The 17,376-nt window shown below is 34.1% G+C and overlaps 1 protein-coding gene across 1 annotated transcript in view; it reads right to left on the bottom strand.

Moving 5' to 3' along the window:
* Nucleotides 1-15,378, bottom strand: part of LOC306803869 (uncharacterized protein) — a 33,938-nt gene extending 18,560 nt beyond the window's left edge. The window contains exon 1 of the mRNA XM_079309784.1: nucleotides 15,309-15,378. Within this exon, the coding sequence (XP_079165910.1) occupies nucleotides 15,309-15,375 (67 nt within the window). The 5' untranslated portion in view covers nucleotides 15,376-15,378. The remainder of the gene's footprint in view (nucleotides 1-15,308) is intronic.
* Nucleotides 15,379-17,376: the final 1,998 nt, after the last annotated feature.

Raw genomic sequence — 17,376 nt, 5'->3', positions numbered from 1 at the left:
TTTACATAGAAGTGATACAGATCAATGGATTAGCCCTTCAGGAGAGGGACTAATTATTTTAATTAGAATATTCTAATTAGGAAGGTTTGAGCTGGTGATTAAAGAATCTTGCATGCCTGGAATTTTAACACAATTATTGTTGAACAAACATGATAATATATGTAGAATGTAGGGTATCTTGGTTAAAGAGCTAAGATGCTCTTTCTGGAATGCCTGAAAAAGTCACAGGAAAGATTTTGGAAAAGATGGTCTGAATTCTGCATGCCAGATGTTGAAATTATACACTTTCACATATAAAATCCAGGAATTGTTTTCACCATTCTGCTTGTGTGCTAAAATTTATTAATAATAAAATTTTAATAGAAAACAAGATATTCTATATTAAAAGTAACAATCTAAAATCAAATTATCTTAATCAAATACTCAGTGAAGCTTGTGGGTGATCTAATTTCACTCTGTATTGAGGGAAATTATATTTGCAGAGTAATCTCAGAAGTGAGATGCCAATAAACTTTACTTTATCTACTCTTAGAGACAAGATTAAATTGGAAGAGGGGGAAAGTGAAGATGTAATATAATTGAATATTTATCATTAAACATCTAAATTAATCTGATAACAACATAATAGTGCTCTGGTTTCTCATATTTTACTCATTGACACCAGCAATCTAAACTAAATAATTGGAAAAGAGATTGTGTGAAAATTTAAGCAAATAAAACAGCACTTCTTGACACATTGATAAATTCACTTATGCTCTTTTCCCCTCCAGGTGCTACGTATTTTATAGTGGCTCTACCCATAAACAGAGGGTGTTGATTGAGTAAATATCCCGAGCCTTATAAGTGTAAATTTTTGGCCTCACATTGCTTCCCCTGCTCCCTGCACTGCAGTCTGGCATTTTGCCCATCTGTGGCTGCACCTCAGGAATCACAACACTATGCTAAGTGTGCACAGAGAATTTGAATTGCATGTTCTAAAGCAACATGCTTTTAAAGCATCTCTTAGGGCAAGAGTAAAAAGAATGATAAGAAATATAGAAAATAGTTTCTGACCACTAAATGTTTTGAGAATATTAAGGGTTGCTTTATTTTTCTTGGGGTGCATCACTTCATTTTATATGCTGAACAGAATTTTTGCTGAAGAATATTTGATAGGATATACATAAACACAAATACCTAATGAAAGTTAGGCTACTTATGTAAAATATAATAAGCCATGAGATATGCAGATCTCCTTATTCCTGGAGTGGATATTTTAAGTCCTGAGCATCTCTCTACACATACTGCCACATTTTGAAATAAAGCATGCAAATTTCCTAATGTATGACATCTACTGATATATATGCCATACTTTCTTTGTCAGTATTTGTATCACTGAGATTTTCAAACCACAAAAACTGGATAGACCAACCCCTTGGCACCTGACTTTGAGAATTTATATGCATTGATTAGATGCCACCCTCCCTACCTCAGTCTTCTCTGGACCAAATAGGCCCAGCTCCTGCAGTCTCTCCTCCTAAGAGAGATACTTTAGTCTCAGCCACCCCTGAGGCCTTCCACTGGATTTTGTTTTTATTTAGCCAAAGCAAGGTACAAAATAGCTGGCAGAATCAGGGCCTTCACTCAGTAAATCTGTCAAAATGCCTGTGCACCTCAGAGGGTAGTTTTAGATATATAGACTTGTGTCATTACAGACCAGAAGATTTCAGTCAACAGAAGAAATAGGTTCCATTTCTACAATATAATTTAGGGTGAGATCAAGGGCATTCTATTAGAAACCAAAAGAAAATAGTGTTTTATTTTATATGACAAGAACCAAAAAGCCCACAAATTAGCAGGGGGAAAAACCATCCACAGAAGGTGCCTAAACAAAACCAGAGTTATCATCATAGGCATACATTCATTCCTAAATTGGCCTTTGGTGTCACAAGGAGAATTTAACTAGAGACAGAAGAATTCTATAGGAATAAAAATGCTGGAAAATGAAGCCCCATAGGAGACCCAGTATCTCATCAGAAAACAAGAAGAATACACACAAAATTTTGCATGTCAATATCCTGCACCACTGAGGACACCTATCAGTTTAACAAGACAACACTAATACAATTACATCATAAATGTGCATCTTATATGATGTTTTAAGACTGTAGAAAATGCTATATCTACATCTTAAGTGTACCTTAAAATATATTCTCATAAGAAAAATTTTATCTCTGCATAAGGCTTAGTCAAAAATCATTTCCCAGTTAAGACCACTGAAATTTCAAGTTTAATCTCACATAAAATATGCACCCAGATTCTCCTCTACTTTAGGGAGAAAATCCTATTCATGAACAGGAATCTGAAGTATTTATTTCATTTATTCTCAGCTTTCACTCAGTCAGTATCTTAGCTGCAGTTAAAGGATATGAAATCTTCCTAAATGTGTTAATGTACTGGAATTAGTGGAATTATCCATAATATGCAAAGTGTTTTGGCCCTATTTCAGAGGCACAACTGATTGAAAATGGAAAGCAACAAGAAAGAATAAACTCAACATATTTTATGTGGTTTTCATTTGATAACAGGAATTTTTTCTTGCATTTCTTTTCCCAGATATTTTAAATACTAGGTAATTACCTCTGAATTTTATGGATTTTGATCTGTGATTTCTTCCCATACACTTAATAATTTTTGTGGAATTGTAGTTTTTATTTAAGTGAGGCATCCATTGAGAATTGACCTAATAAGTAGATATTTAGACCTCCTTTTTTTTTTTTTTTTTTAATTCTATTCGAATGAATGGGACAAATAAAATCTAAATTCAATTGAGAAAAATAAAAAAAAAGTAAGCAATTTGACAAAACAAAGCCATAAACTGGAAGAGCTTACATCATCTTAATGACCCTAAGTATCAGTCTGTCATCAGATAGTTACCTCAGAATTGCATTTTTAAAAATAATGCAAACATCACTTTTTAAAAAATATTTGCATAGCAAGCAGGAGAGGAATGAATCCAAGAACAGAACAAATTATAGCACTTTGTATTAATAGAGCAATTATTTATTGCTCATTAAAAACCTATTAGTAAAATATTGTTATTTATGATAAGCAATAAACAGCATGCTGCTAAACAGTTGGCAATAGAAATTAGAAAGCAATAATATCTATTAGTTGGAAAGTTAATTTATCTAAAAATTGTTTTCTTCAAATATTTAGCAGTATTTTTGTTTGTTTTTTGAGCAATGACAGTTAAAATATTTTTATTAATCTGCTCTTTATGAAAATTACAGCATTTGCATGTATTCTGCTTCTACTCATAACTCATGTTTTAGCTCTCCTGTAAATGTCACTTATATATGCATGTTGTTTTAAAGTCTTAAATAAGTGAACACTGTTGATTATTATCCCACATTTCTCTAATCTCAGATGTGGCCCTCTACTCAGTAATGCTGCAGAAGTGTTTTCCCTATTAGCAAATAAATCTTAATAAGCAAATCATGTTATTGAATAATTTAGATTTATGCACCTTTTGAGAAGGGCAAAGATTTCCAAATTTTTATTTACAAGTAAATGTTCAACATTGAGCTTTGCAGTATTTTCCATTGGGACTGAGGGGACAACCTTTTCTTCTTCCTTTTTTTTTTTTTTTCTTTCTTTTGCCTTTTAGAATAAAAAACTTACTGCATAGTGTTCTTAGAACCTCACATTCATATTCATTATAGTGTACAGGTTAAGGAACATGATCACAGAAGTGTTTTCTGAAGATTGTAAATGTGTTAAAGTGCATTGATTTAAAATGAGTGCAGTTGGTTAAATTATAACTTCATTGCATGATATCCTTTTGTTAAGAGTAGATTTAAACATACAGATTATCCAAAAATAGGACATACAAGGAATTTTTTAAATAAAAAATGCTGAAATACCTTGTTAAGGTAGGTATAAAGATTTACCACCCAGAATTATGCTTCCATCTTGCTTCTAACTGCAGTAGCTTTGACTTGGCTAATTATCTTGGTGCTAAACTCATATCTAATCATTAGCAACATCATGAAGCCAGGCATTTTCTGCGTAAGTTCTTTAAGAAGGAAATTGTTTGTGATGGTTTTGACCTTTTTATAGCTGTTTGGCAGTTCAAATGTGTGTGGGATGCAGCAGATTTTTAGGTTGTTTTTTTCCTGCCCAGGAGAGTTGAACCTGCATCTCCTACCTCCCCTGAGAGGACCATTACAAACAACCTATATGCACCTCTCTTGTTGGAATTGCTCACTTGCTAAAAAGGAAACCAAGATTAATTGGGCCCAGGGGAAGCACTAGACTCTAGCTTGGTTTTTTCATGGAGAGCTATAAAACTGAACTGTAGAAATCTCATTTGATCACCTTTAATTCTAGAGTCTCAATTATGTCTTTGCATTAAGTTGCTATTAGGTAAAACACATAAAACTGGGAAGAGGACAAGCAGTCTCAAAGGAGAATGGCAAACTGACCATGAGCCTCAGCTCTTGTGAGCACACTCTGAGTCCCAGGAAACCTGAATCCTGACTGTCCAGTAAAACAGTTTGAACAGGAGGGATGGAAAAGAGCTTCATCTCACACCACTTAATTCTCTGCGATGAAGACTGGTCTAAGCCATCTCAGATAAAAAAAGGAAGATAAACCCCTATTTTTTTACTTTCTGGGCAATTCTTGGAATGATTTGCTTCAAAATCAAAGGATTAGTAATTTTCTACTACTAGTATTTAAGTTCCCTTAGAGTCTAACAGATATACTTTGAACAAGATGAAATCATTACTGATTTAAGGGGGTTTGACCTAACCTGCTAGGTGTTTTCTTGAAAGTCAAAAAAAATCCCAATTTACAAACTAGAGAGAAAAATTATCAGCTTTCTTGTCATCTTTATTAAATAACATATATTTATTCTTCACCTCATATTTAGAAGACAGCTTTCCTAAGAAGCAACATCTATAACAGGAGTTGAATTATGACATAAAATGGCTTCTTGAGGACACCAGATACAGAGCTCCTGATTCACAGAAATCTGTGCAAATGTTTCTGTGGATTGATATATACTTTTTTCATAAGTGTATATTTTCAAACTGCTTCATTCAAATTCAGAACTTTGTCTTATGTTTTCACATTTAGGTAGGACATACCTCTACTTTGTGATAATTAGATGAGAATACTTACTAACTTTGCAAAGCTGACATTTCAAAGTTTTAAATCTAATATCAGTGATTTATTGGGAGCCTAAGAAAAACATACACTTCAGTATGTTCAAATTGTGATTTGTTTGCCAGCGTGTTCATTACAATGAAATTTGCCTTCTGCTTATAAATTTTCAAATAATCAGAAATAACAATAAAATAATTCAAATAAGTCTCAGTGTCTTTTAAAAATGGAAATACATAATCTGCCTCCCCTCCAGGTTCTAACTGTTCAACATGATACAATTTGGAAAGGAAGATCTGATCACTGATTCTTGGCTCCTGTTCTTGCTGTTGCTGGCTGCTGCAGAAAGGAGTGTTTTCTGCAGACAAAAATTGACAGAAATACATAAGCTCTGTTGGCAAGCAAGTTCACTCTTGGCCTTTACCAGTTGGTGCATCAAGCTGATAGCTGGCCAAAAATACACTATAACAAAATAAAAACCTACTGATCTTAAAAAGATGAAAAAAAATCCATTGCACATGCCCCCCATCACACACACGTATATATAAAGAGGTGCAAAGTCAGAATTGGAAGTCTGACAGAAAGGGAATAAAAGTAGTCGGAAAATTAGTAACATTCTTTCTCTCATCTTGGCACTCTCCATTGTGGCTTCTTCCATTCCAGTCAGAAACAGCTTCTCTCAGTTATTATAGAGCTCACTTGATCCCCTCAAAAGACCTTGGTTTTGACATGACCTCAGGCCTTAAGGTTTATTTTGCTTTTCCCTGGAATGTGATATGCAGCTGCTGGGAGCTACAGAAGATATATTAATCACAGCTGTTTCTTATAGCCTGTGGAAGGAATTTTTTGTTTGTTTGTTTATTTGTTTGTTTGAGACAAATCATCTATTCTGAGGCTTCAGGGGAAAAAAAAAAATATTTGGCAGATCATATTCAGCAGCAGCAGTATTATGATACAATTATTTCAGAAGTGTAAATTATTTCATTATGTAGGAAATTGGTTTCTTGACTTCTATTCTTAGCTCTTATCAGAGATGCCCAAAATCTGAACTTTAGTAAAAAGCCTAATAAATTTGCCTTCATGGTACCCAAAATTTTATTAAAATAATTTTATCTGCATTTTTAGGCTGTTTTAATATTAGATTAATTGATGACTTCTGTTGAAAAAATGTTTCAGGTAATTAGACATATTTTCAAAACTTTAAAGAAATCAGTATATATTCAACAGGTGTAAAGACCAAACTTCCAAAATCATTCAAATGCTGATCTCAAGCCATTCTAAATGTGCTTCAACTCACCTATTTTATAATCAGTTAATATAATATTATGTATTATCTATTAATACACTATTATGCAGGTCTGCCAAGCCGTGCTAATGGACCCCAAAGTCAATTAGCAAGTACAATAGGCAATAGAAAGTCCATAACAAGAGCACTGGCTATTCAGCACTTGGGTTAACTTAGGAGGACGAATTTTCATTTATTATCAAAACAGCACTCCCAAATGTACTGTAATATTCAGAGATCTGAAAGGCTATGCTCTTAGTATTTGGCTAGAAGAAGAGGATATTAAAAAACTGAAAAGGGTTCAAATCTAGTGAATCAGACTTTGCACAGATTAGGCTGCAATTCTACAAAAGGTGAAGAGAATTAATCTGACTTAAGAAGTTTATGCCTTGTCATATTCACTGCAAACATTTCACATAGAAAAGGAAAGTTATACAAACATGGACTTCAATTATTGATAACTGATGTTGGGCATGCATAATAATTGGATTTATTGAGCTTCACACCTTAAAAAGACTGGGTCAAACACCAAGAAAAATAGTAAAATGGTGATAAGAAACGTCTAAAACACTTCAAAGAAAGAGAAAATTACTTTTTTTCTCATCTCATGTCATACACTAACCAAGATTCAGTAAAGATGTTGACATTAAATGGTAAATAGCATCCAACATGAAAAAACATCCTGGTTTTATCAGAAACTGCAAAGTAAAAAGTTTTTGTCTTTGTGTTTGGAGAGAAAATAGTCAATGCTGAAATTAAGATTTAATTGCGTTGAAGATAATTTTTAATCATTGCTCTGGAAACAGAGTAGGACTAGTTATAATAAAGTTCATTTATATATACAATGCCAAATATTTGGCTATGTCAATTATTTTTTATCTCATTCTATCTCAATGGTTTAAGAGGGAGTCACCAGCACTTTTTCTTCTGCACGTTCGTGCCTCTGTGAATTCTGCACTGCTAGCAAGAGGTAATGAACACATTATGACTACCACCAGAGGAGGATAAGGTGTCTTCTGGAGAGTGACTAGAAAGATTTGGGGGTTTTCGAAACACTGGTTTTTTCAAGTGAAAAACCAAAAAAATATATTAAAACAATAATTAATTAAATTAAAATCACTTAGAAACTCAATAGGAAAATCAGGAACTCTGACAAACTACAATCCTCTGACTTAACCACATGCCTTCAAAACAGCTGATACAGGTAATGATATATTTAGCTTTCCAGAACAAAAAAACCAACAACAACAAAAAAAAAAATCCTAAAACAAACAGACAAAAATTGAAAATAAACACTTTCACAGTAAAAAAGGATATTAGATATCTGAAGGTTAGTTGGATAAGTGACAGCTATTTGCTTTGGCTCCCTTTGTAATTGATGATGTGAAATAGGTAGTTCCAGTGGATAGCTCATTCCAAGCATTTAAGATCAGTAGAAATCTCTCCACTGACCATGAATGAGGTATAAAAATTTAGCTTATTTTTGAACAATACATTTTTAAATCTGCAAATATTCAAGAGATGAATTATGATTCACAGCACACATGAACAGGAAAGGTGAATTCCTATCCTGACATCTCAAAACTGGCTATCACAATTACTTTTACAGGAAGCAACAAAATATAATCAGATTATTGAAGGTTATTAATTTGTCCCAAAGCATATAATGGTTCCATAATACAATTAAAAAAAAAAAAAAGAAGTAATGATCTGAGAAAGATAACCACCAAATAGACAGACAATAAACTGTTAATCTGATCTGTACAATTCAGTAAATAAGAACACTGTATTAGCAGGTTTTTGTGTCTTAGATTGGCACAATACTGCCCTGTTCCTCTGTCCACCTATTCTGCTTCATGTTGTTATTGACTTATGCCATTTACATCCCTTAAAAATGCAAGAAACAGAAGAAATGAGGTATGAAACCACCATCAAACACCAGAGTTGTAAGAAGGTGATGCAACTTTGCCATAGATGGATGCATTTAGAGAAATATTTTGGTTTAGGTAAACAAGTAATTAGTGTGTTAGAAGCAGAATTTACAAAGATAAGGTTTAGAGAAGAAACAGCCATATATCATATAAGACTATAGAAGAGTACATGCAAGGTGATGTAGGTGTTGTTTTAAATACTTGAAAGGTAAGATAAAAGCACCTTGGATCTCTTGGAAAAAATTCACCCTCAGAGAACATTAAAAAGCTGCAAATGAAATGCTGCCTTGGGCACCGTCATATTTAATTTTTATGAGGAATTAATATATTTCCACATTCCTAATTTTAAGCCACGTTGTGATTTCTTGGCATTTCTATTATGTAGATGTTTGGAGAATTAGACTGAGAAACTGCTGCGCATGCAAATACCAGTGTCTGTCAGATGCCTATGGTGCACCCCCTGATAACAGCAGCAAACCTGAGCTGACCTCTGGTGAAACCCAAATTCTTCTGCTTCAGTGCTGAGAGACTGTTCCTAGCTCAAACACACACTCAGGATGGAAGGTTAACTCAGGAGTAGCTCTGCCAGTCAGTGGGCAGGAGAGTGGGAGACTAAACTTTACCAGAGGGAGATGAATTTGATAACACATAGATTGATTGAAGCAATAAGTCTATTGATCAAATTCAGTCCTTGAAATCTCTGAGCAGCTTGAGGAACATTAGTATTTGTGATTCAAGGAAAAATGAAAACACCCAAAAGGTCACATAGCAATGGAAATTGCCTGTCAGTCAGTAATTTCCAGCAGTATGAGAGATGTGAAGATGACATTAGGATGGGGAGACTATAATACTCAGAACCTATTCAGCCATTAGCATTTTTCATTACAGAAACTGCAGACATTTTTACCATTTCAGTTGTTCAAATGGAACAGACACCAGTGAAAATATTCGCCTAGAAAATCAATTACTCAGTCCACAGCATAGAGAATCAAGCACATTAAGTAAATAGCTCCAAGTATTCAGACAAAGTGTTTAAACTTAATTTAATGTACATTATGTAAGAACAAGAAGAAAGAAATATGAGGAAAATGATGGTCTACTTATTCACCTAAAGAAGATATAAAGCTTTGCTTTGCCCTATTTATAAGAATATATTTTAGTCTATATTATCAATAGCTCTTGGGAAGATTTGCATTATTATAATGTTAGATCTTAAAAGTTATGATTGTCCACATGTTATTGAAAAAGTAGGAAAGTGCAGAACTTTTTTTCTTCTTAAATAGCAGGTCTTTATCAGAGTCACATGGTATCATCAAAAATGTTAGCTTCATTTACTGCAAAGAATTAAAGCAAACATGAAATAGATTGCACCCAAGCAGGTGGATGCCACTTATCACTACCCATTTTATTCATACAAATCTATTCGTTACTGGCCATGCCACCTGCTGACTAGGTTTTTACATATATGGCAACCTTATTGCCAGAAATATGTTGAGATTCTCTGGCTTCTATCAATGTTGCACTAAAACCCCTGATATCTAGTTTGGCTGAAGTCAAAAGAGGGATGATGCCTGAGAAATATGGGAGAAAACTTCTTGTCTATTGAAAGCACTTACTAGTATTAGTATTAGTATTAGTATAAGTGGAGGACTCTCAGGGCCTTTCTTGAGATTCTCTTGGAAGGCTAAATATAACAGACTAATAAACAAAACACATTCATATTTAAGGTCATGTAATAGGAAGAAAAAAAAAAAAAGGTTCATAATAATGAAACCTACCACGGTAAAATTTGCTATGAGAAACTATGATTCTAGAAAGGATTCGCAGATAATCAGATCACAAGGCTGGAAGAGACCTTCAAGACCATCAAGTCCAACCCAGGCCCTAACACCTCAACTAAACCATGGCACCAAGTGCCACATCCAGTCTCCTTTTAAACAATCCAGGGATGGTGACTCGACCATGTCCCCAGGCAGACCATTCCATAGTTTATCACTCTTTCCATGAAAAACTTTCTCCTAATATCCAACCTGTATTTCCCTTGGCACAGCTTAAGACTGTGTCCTCTCATTCTGTCAGTTGCTGCTCAGAGAAAGCAGGAATAAACTCTCAGTGCTATGCTGTGCCAAAAATAAAAAGTTGTGTCCTTGAATAGGCAAAAATGAGAACTCTGAGTAAGATTCAGGGGAACACACAATCTCTTATTTGACATTTGTTGACTGGTACTGTAACAATGTTGTTAATAAATCAGAGCAAATATTGATAATATGAAGAGAACCTTAAAAAAAAAGAAGCTCAAGGACCTACTGTAGCATCCTAAAAAGAAAATACATTTGGAAATTAAAAGGAATAGAGGGCTTCATGATTTCTTAGCTATCAACCAGGTTATCTTTGTTCTACAGTGGTTATCAATTAGTGTAGATTGATTAATACAGACTAGATTAAACCCCCCTTGTTTAAAGTGCAAATTAGCTATTAGAAAAACTGGTTGTTGTTATGGTGAATTTCTTGTAATTGTGTATTTTTATTCAAAAGAAACTCCAGTTCAAACAGGAATCCATTCAGATTCATCAAAAGATGAATCAAAAGTAAACAAAAAAAATAAAGTGCCTTACTTTGCATAGGAAGCATCTCCATTGATAAAAGGATTTAAAGATGAAAAAAGTTCTAAAGTAGTGCATATCTTCATTTATATCTCAGCAAAAGCTCTGTATAATTGCCTGCTTTCCTGAGATGCCCATATTCTCACTAACAGTTAACAACTGTATCATAGAATGATACTGAGTTGGAAGGGATCCACAAGGATCCTTGAAGTCCAACTGTTGGTCCTGCAGAGGACATCCCCAAGAATCACAGCTTGTGCCTGTGTATCCATCTCTAACTCCAGCAGTAATGACTGAAAAACAAACAACCTTGGACTATGCAAACAAGAGCAAGCTCTGCACCTCAGTTCTGCACCTGCTATATCTATCTCAAAAAGCATCTTCTGGTTTACAGATTTTTATAATGAAGTACTTGCCAAAAAGCATGTTAGGCAAAATAGAAAAAGATTTATAAAGAGAAGCCACCAATGAAAGGTTGCAAAATCCAGTGGCACAAATATAATATGAACTAAGTGGATTTCTTTGCTACAACATTTTACAGATCCTCTTTTGAAGGCAGAAAAAATTGCTCTCAGAAAAGTAAACTTTTATTTTATTCTTCTGCGCCTGCAGGCACTCTAGAACACATTCAGTTATTGCAATTGTTCTCCAGCCTTGTCTGTGTTTGTCTCTTCAGGGCTGTAGGCCTATTCAGAATGAGATCAGGTCCTTTGAGCACTGCAGATTGTCCCAGCACACGTGCACATCTTCAGTTACCCAAATCCTACATGTTTTCACCGTCCTGTTCTTACAATATTGACAAGTTTTCCTCCCTTAATAATGGATACAGTACAGATCCTAACTGGAAGACTGTTGCAGGTTTAAGAGCTGGTGATCCCCATAAAATCTAAAGTCAGGTCTGTGCTGGGCTGTGCATGCAAGGTGCCTTTCAGACCTGTCACGTGCTGCACAAATAATTTGGCTGCAGAGAAACCTCAGTCAGCTCATTGTAAGAGACGAGCCAGCAGGCAGCTCCCACCTGGTACCAGCCATGGCCTCACCTTTATTTTAAAGGGCAACCAGAGGTTCCCATAAGAACACAATTTAGGGATAGATTTCTTGTAAGGTAATTGTATAGTAGCTCATGTAACCACAAGGGACAGCTTTTCTCCATGTACAGCACCTGCTTTGTGCAGCACACAATGGGAAAATCCATCCAGGATTTGCCTGATGCTGCACAAATGGGAGATGCTTACCCTTTGGAGTAATACATCATTTGCTCACTATCTTTATTAATCTTCTAATTATTTTTTGAATTAAAGGAGTCATTTTATGAAAGTTTTGTTATGAAAGCCAGGCCACTCTTATTGAAATTTGGAGACAACCCTGTAGCATCTCTCATTTCTCCTCACAGTGCCTCCCCTTCCCTGCTACAGTACAGACAAACACCAGTGAAATGAGAAATGTGGGTTATAGGCCTTTCTTTAAAGTGAGAATTACCAAAAGGCAATCTAATGAGTGAAAGATAAGAATTTTAAAAACCTTCATGCTTCTTATTTATTTTTCACTTGACATGTACACAGTGCATACAGCTCAGCTGATCCTGAGGTGGGCCAGGGAACTCTTTCATTATTAAAATGTTCCATTGTTGTGACCACTCCCTACCCCCTCCGTCCACCAATATATATATATATATGTATATATATCTACTGCTAAGTTATTTAAACTAAACTCTAGAGGAACTATGGATAGTAATGCTTTGAGACATCTCTGAGACACAGACTGCCTTCATGCTTCTTTCAGTAGCATAAAAATATCATAACAAAAAGAAATTTCAGTGTCTTCTGTGCTTTCTCTTATCCAGTGTTGGGTGGTTGGTGAAAGTAGTGTGAAGAGATTGCAATACAGCAAGGATACACCCAAGGACACTAATGAGCTCTAAAGTCTTTCAGGAATTTGTTTTTCCTGAATAATTTAGACTGCAGATTTAAAACATCAGGCCTAGCAGATGAAATCCTTAAAATTGAACATGTAAATATAAAATTCCTCCCACTATAAAGCTATGTAGTTGCTTAATGGAACACATATTGCCTCTAACATGCAATTATTTTGTGCTTAAGTTAAAGCTGAAGAAAATAAGTAATCTTTTTTTTTTTTTTCTTATCATTTCCCAAATACAGCATTCTGTATTAAGAAACAAATGAACAAACAACTCTCCCTGCCTTTCAACTTTCACAGCTGTCCAGAGCACATTTCTACTGATTTCTTTGCTGTATGGAACTAGTTCCTCACCTTCACACATTTAATTATAGAAATGATAAACCAAAATATATGTTTCTGTTGGGCATCAGGAAGAACATGACAATCTCATTATGATTTTACTTTGTGATCAGACATTTTTTAGCTTTTTTTCCCGAATTATTCTTTCATTCATGAATAAGGTTTGGTTGTTTCTATGCCAAATAAGCTTTTTTTTAAAAAAATGAATAAAGACAAAAATATTTTGTTCTTCACATCTATTTATTTTAGCAAGTGTCCTGGACTAACTTCTATTAAAAATGTGCCAATGGATGTAAGTCCTTACCATTTGCATGACCTCCCTAAAAAGGAAAAAAGATCAGTTGTTCCTAGGTATTATTACAATTGAAAAACTACCCTATTTTATTTCTCCACCAAGTGGAGCTTTTGAGAACAAATTAAAATTTTGATACCATATAAAATAATACCTTAGGGTTTCAGCCTTGAAGAGTTGCATGTATATCTAGCTTTTCCTGTACCAAGTCATCCTATTGAGTGGGTTAGATAACCTCAAAGAGGTTAAAGTATCTTTTGAAGTCCAATGGTGAGCAATGGGAATAAAGGAATTCTTGGTTTGCATGTACTTTTTTTTTTTTAATATATGACCCTTGGAAAATACATTTAAAGTGTGTAAATTAAGCCCATTACTTTTGAGCAGTCAGGAATAAGAATATATTGATACATAACTACAAGCTTATAAAACAAAGAAACAGAAACACATCTGGTATTCTCTAAGCCTGTTTGCACTTGCCAGTGAATTTGCAATCAGGCATGGAAACAGCCAAGCTCATGAAGCCCACATTTTTAGAACTATAGCAGTTGTCCTATAAATTATTCTGTATCTAGGTCTACATAAATAGCAAAGACAGATGCACAACGCTAGTGCCAGTGCTACAAAACATTATTCCAGGTTGCAAGATGCTGCAATAAATAGGTTAATCATTCTTAATGTCTTTGATATTCATCATGGCAACATTAATCAAGATGAATTAATTTGCAGTTAATGTGACTTCAGCATGAATTGCCAATGGTGTTTACTTGTAAATTCAGTCTTTGAGGACAGATACAAATCTCTCACTCTCAAAATCACCTTGTTTTCTACATATTCCACATGAACTAGGGACTTGCATGCTAGTGTTGATAGTGGTGCATTGTGAGGTTTTTCCCCATTACAAATTTTCATTTTTATTGATATCTGCTAAATAATGGTCCATCCAGTGCTTCTCTACTGAGTTTTTTTCCCAACTAACAACTCAGGTAAAATTTTTGTGACCCAATTGACTGGGTCACAAATTGACTTTTCACTATTGAAAAGTCAAGACTAATGTTGCCTGGAGAAAAATATTACTTTTTAAAAATTGTGTCAAATAGTATCAGAAAAATAAACCACTTCATACATATTTTGTAAGTAAATAGAAAAGCTCTTTCATTTGAATAGATAGGTGTCAATAAATATGAAAAACACATTCATACTAGTTTAACTAGTCATATTTGTAATTAAATTAAATCATTAGAATATGGGAATTAGGCACATCGAAAATGTAAGTTCTTTCAGAGCTAGAACATAAAGTAGAAAATGGCTCAATGCCTTAAGTACTGTCTATATCGACAAATATAGCTACTGATTCTAGTACAGAAGAAAGAACAAATATTACATTAAGAAACCAAAAGTCATAGTCTAAAACTCTTAAATTCCAGTTCAATACTCAAATAAATTAAACATTCCTTGTGGCTCTGGATCAATGTTCACTATATTTCCTTAACAAAATACTTGATTTAAGAAAAACTTCCAATATGTTATTTTAAAAGTCATTTATAGTTGGGAAATTTCAGAATCCTGCCACAGTGAGTTCTTTACAGAGGTTTCCAAATCTCACTCACAATGATCTAGCTTCAGCAGTAGACATCAGATATCACTGTATATACATATATATATATATATATATATATGTGTGTGTGTAGCTGTGTGCATGTTTTAAATTGTTTTCTTAGCACGTTTACCAGTTCATAAGTATGAGGAACAGTTCTGCCTTTTAATTGCAGTATTGTAGCATATGGAAGTACCTGAAAAAGAGGCCTCAGGTTTTGTTCCAGGTTTTGCAATTTGGTTCACTGAAGCCAAAAATTCCATTTCAAATTGCCCTTAAAGAAGAAAAATTAATTATGGCAAAATATTGGATACATTTTATCTAATAAAAATCTTCAAGATGAAGCTACAGGACTTGCTCACAGACTGTGTATGCTATATACATGTAAAACAAATATTGATTTCTAATGTTTTCATTGCCTTCCTCTAAAACCAGTAATTAAAATAAAAATTTGTATTAAATTCTAAATGAACAAAAATAGAATTAAAGAAAAAGTTACTCTAATCAATCATCTCTCTCGGAGTAATCAAAATTATTTTGATTTATGTCAAGTTGTTGCCTAGAGGGAATATCAAACCTCATTAATAGTTGAATTGAAAAGAAAGAACAAAAAAGCTACAATAACACCTTGCAGAATTCACACAATTTTTTGGTTTCCTGAATATATTATTTACTTTTTTAATTTATTTTTGTTAACTCACAAGTACCATAGAAGCAATAACTGAAACAGAAGCAGGGTAGAGACATCAGTTCCACAGTCACAACTTGGGTGTTCTGACCAAAGAGAGAGGCCAGGACTGCAGTCACCAGGAAGCAAGAACATATTGGAGAAGCACATAGAGGCACAGTGAGATCAGAAGAGAGGGAAGCAAAAAGCAGAGGAGAATGCATTTTCCAATCTGCAATTGCATGCAGAATATATCAGTATGAATACTCTGTATGAACAAGTAGAAAACATTCATTGAGTTCACAGGGATCTCTGTTCAGTGTTCAAGCATTTTCTGGTTCATAGATGTATATAACCAGAGATAGCTCCTTCGGCACAGCCCAGCCAGGTGATCTATCAAACAGCACATTCTAATGACTACACCAAAGTTCTGCATGTCTGTGAAGGTGCTGCTGAAAGCAGAACAGTGTTAAATATCACAAGGAATACAAGCTGATGCTTTTCTATGTATTTTAATATGTTATGAAATGTATTTGTAAGCTAAAGGGAATCCTGCAATTATGTTTTTTTAAAGTCTAAAGGGAGGGGAAGAAATCTAAACAAAAAACCTCCAAGCAACCACCACTTTTCCAGTAATCAAACAGCACTTTTTTCTATTTGTACAGTAGATGTGAGAATCATTGATTACTTATCAAAAGAACAGGCTAATTTGTTGAGGACTGTGAAGAAAATCATTACAGGGCTTGAAGTATTAGGAGAGTCCCCTTGAAAAGGACCATTTAAAAACAGAGCAATTCAAGTGAAGTTTTATAGATTTTCAGTTTATCTGGTAGCTTGAGCAATAGGCTTTGAAAAGTCACTGCTAACACATGGACTATAATTTAATTTTATAAAACTACCACTAATATGTGCTGCTCATTTCATTTTGCCCTTGCATCTGCTTTCTAGATTTTTAAGTGCTCTTTGTTATTCCTTGAACTCTGGTTTATGGTGCCATACAAAGCCTTCATTATTAATCCACAGGGAATTATAGGAATAACTACCATTAAAATATATCCACAGAATAAACACTTCAAAATTCAGAGAGTAAAGATACAAATTGAATTACTACTCATTACATAGACCAAAAAGTGAAAAGAAATTTCAGTCTGTCATTTAATTTCTATTTGCTTTCAGCAAAGTTCTATCATACACATCTATAGTCCTCATATAACTACAACTATATGCTTTTATTAAATTCAAATAGTATTTCTCATCCAAGTTTCAAGACTGTTTCTTTAAAGAGCCCTCAACAAACAAAAGAACAACAAAAGTCCCCAATACAACCAACACTCTCTCCACTAAAAAAAGAAATCAAAGAAAAACTAAAACTAAAATAAGGATAAAAACTCACTGCTGATATTTTTTAATTGACATGCATGTATTTACATATATTTCTTAAAAAAGAAATGCATAGCTCTGGCTTAGCAGCAGAACATGTGATAAGTAATCAGAAGAATGAATTTAAAATGTCAAATGAGCAGAAAAGTTTGGCGTTTGCAATATCTCATATTTAAAGCAGAGGCTGAATTTTGATCCCTTTGATAGTCCAGACTCA

Source organism: Erithacus rubecula (genome assembly GCF_903797595.1).
Source record: "Erithacus rubecula genome assembly, chromosome: 6".
In the NCBI taxonomy this organism is placed as follows: Eukaryota; Metazoa; Chordata; class Aves; order Passeriformes; family Muscicapidae; genus Erithacus; species Erithacus rubecula.
Note: the sequence above shows the minus strand (reverse complement) of the source record. Positions and strands in the feature narration are given on the sequence as shown.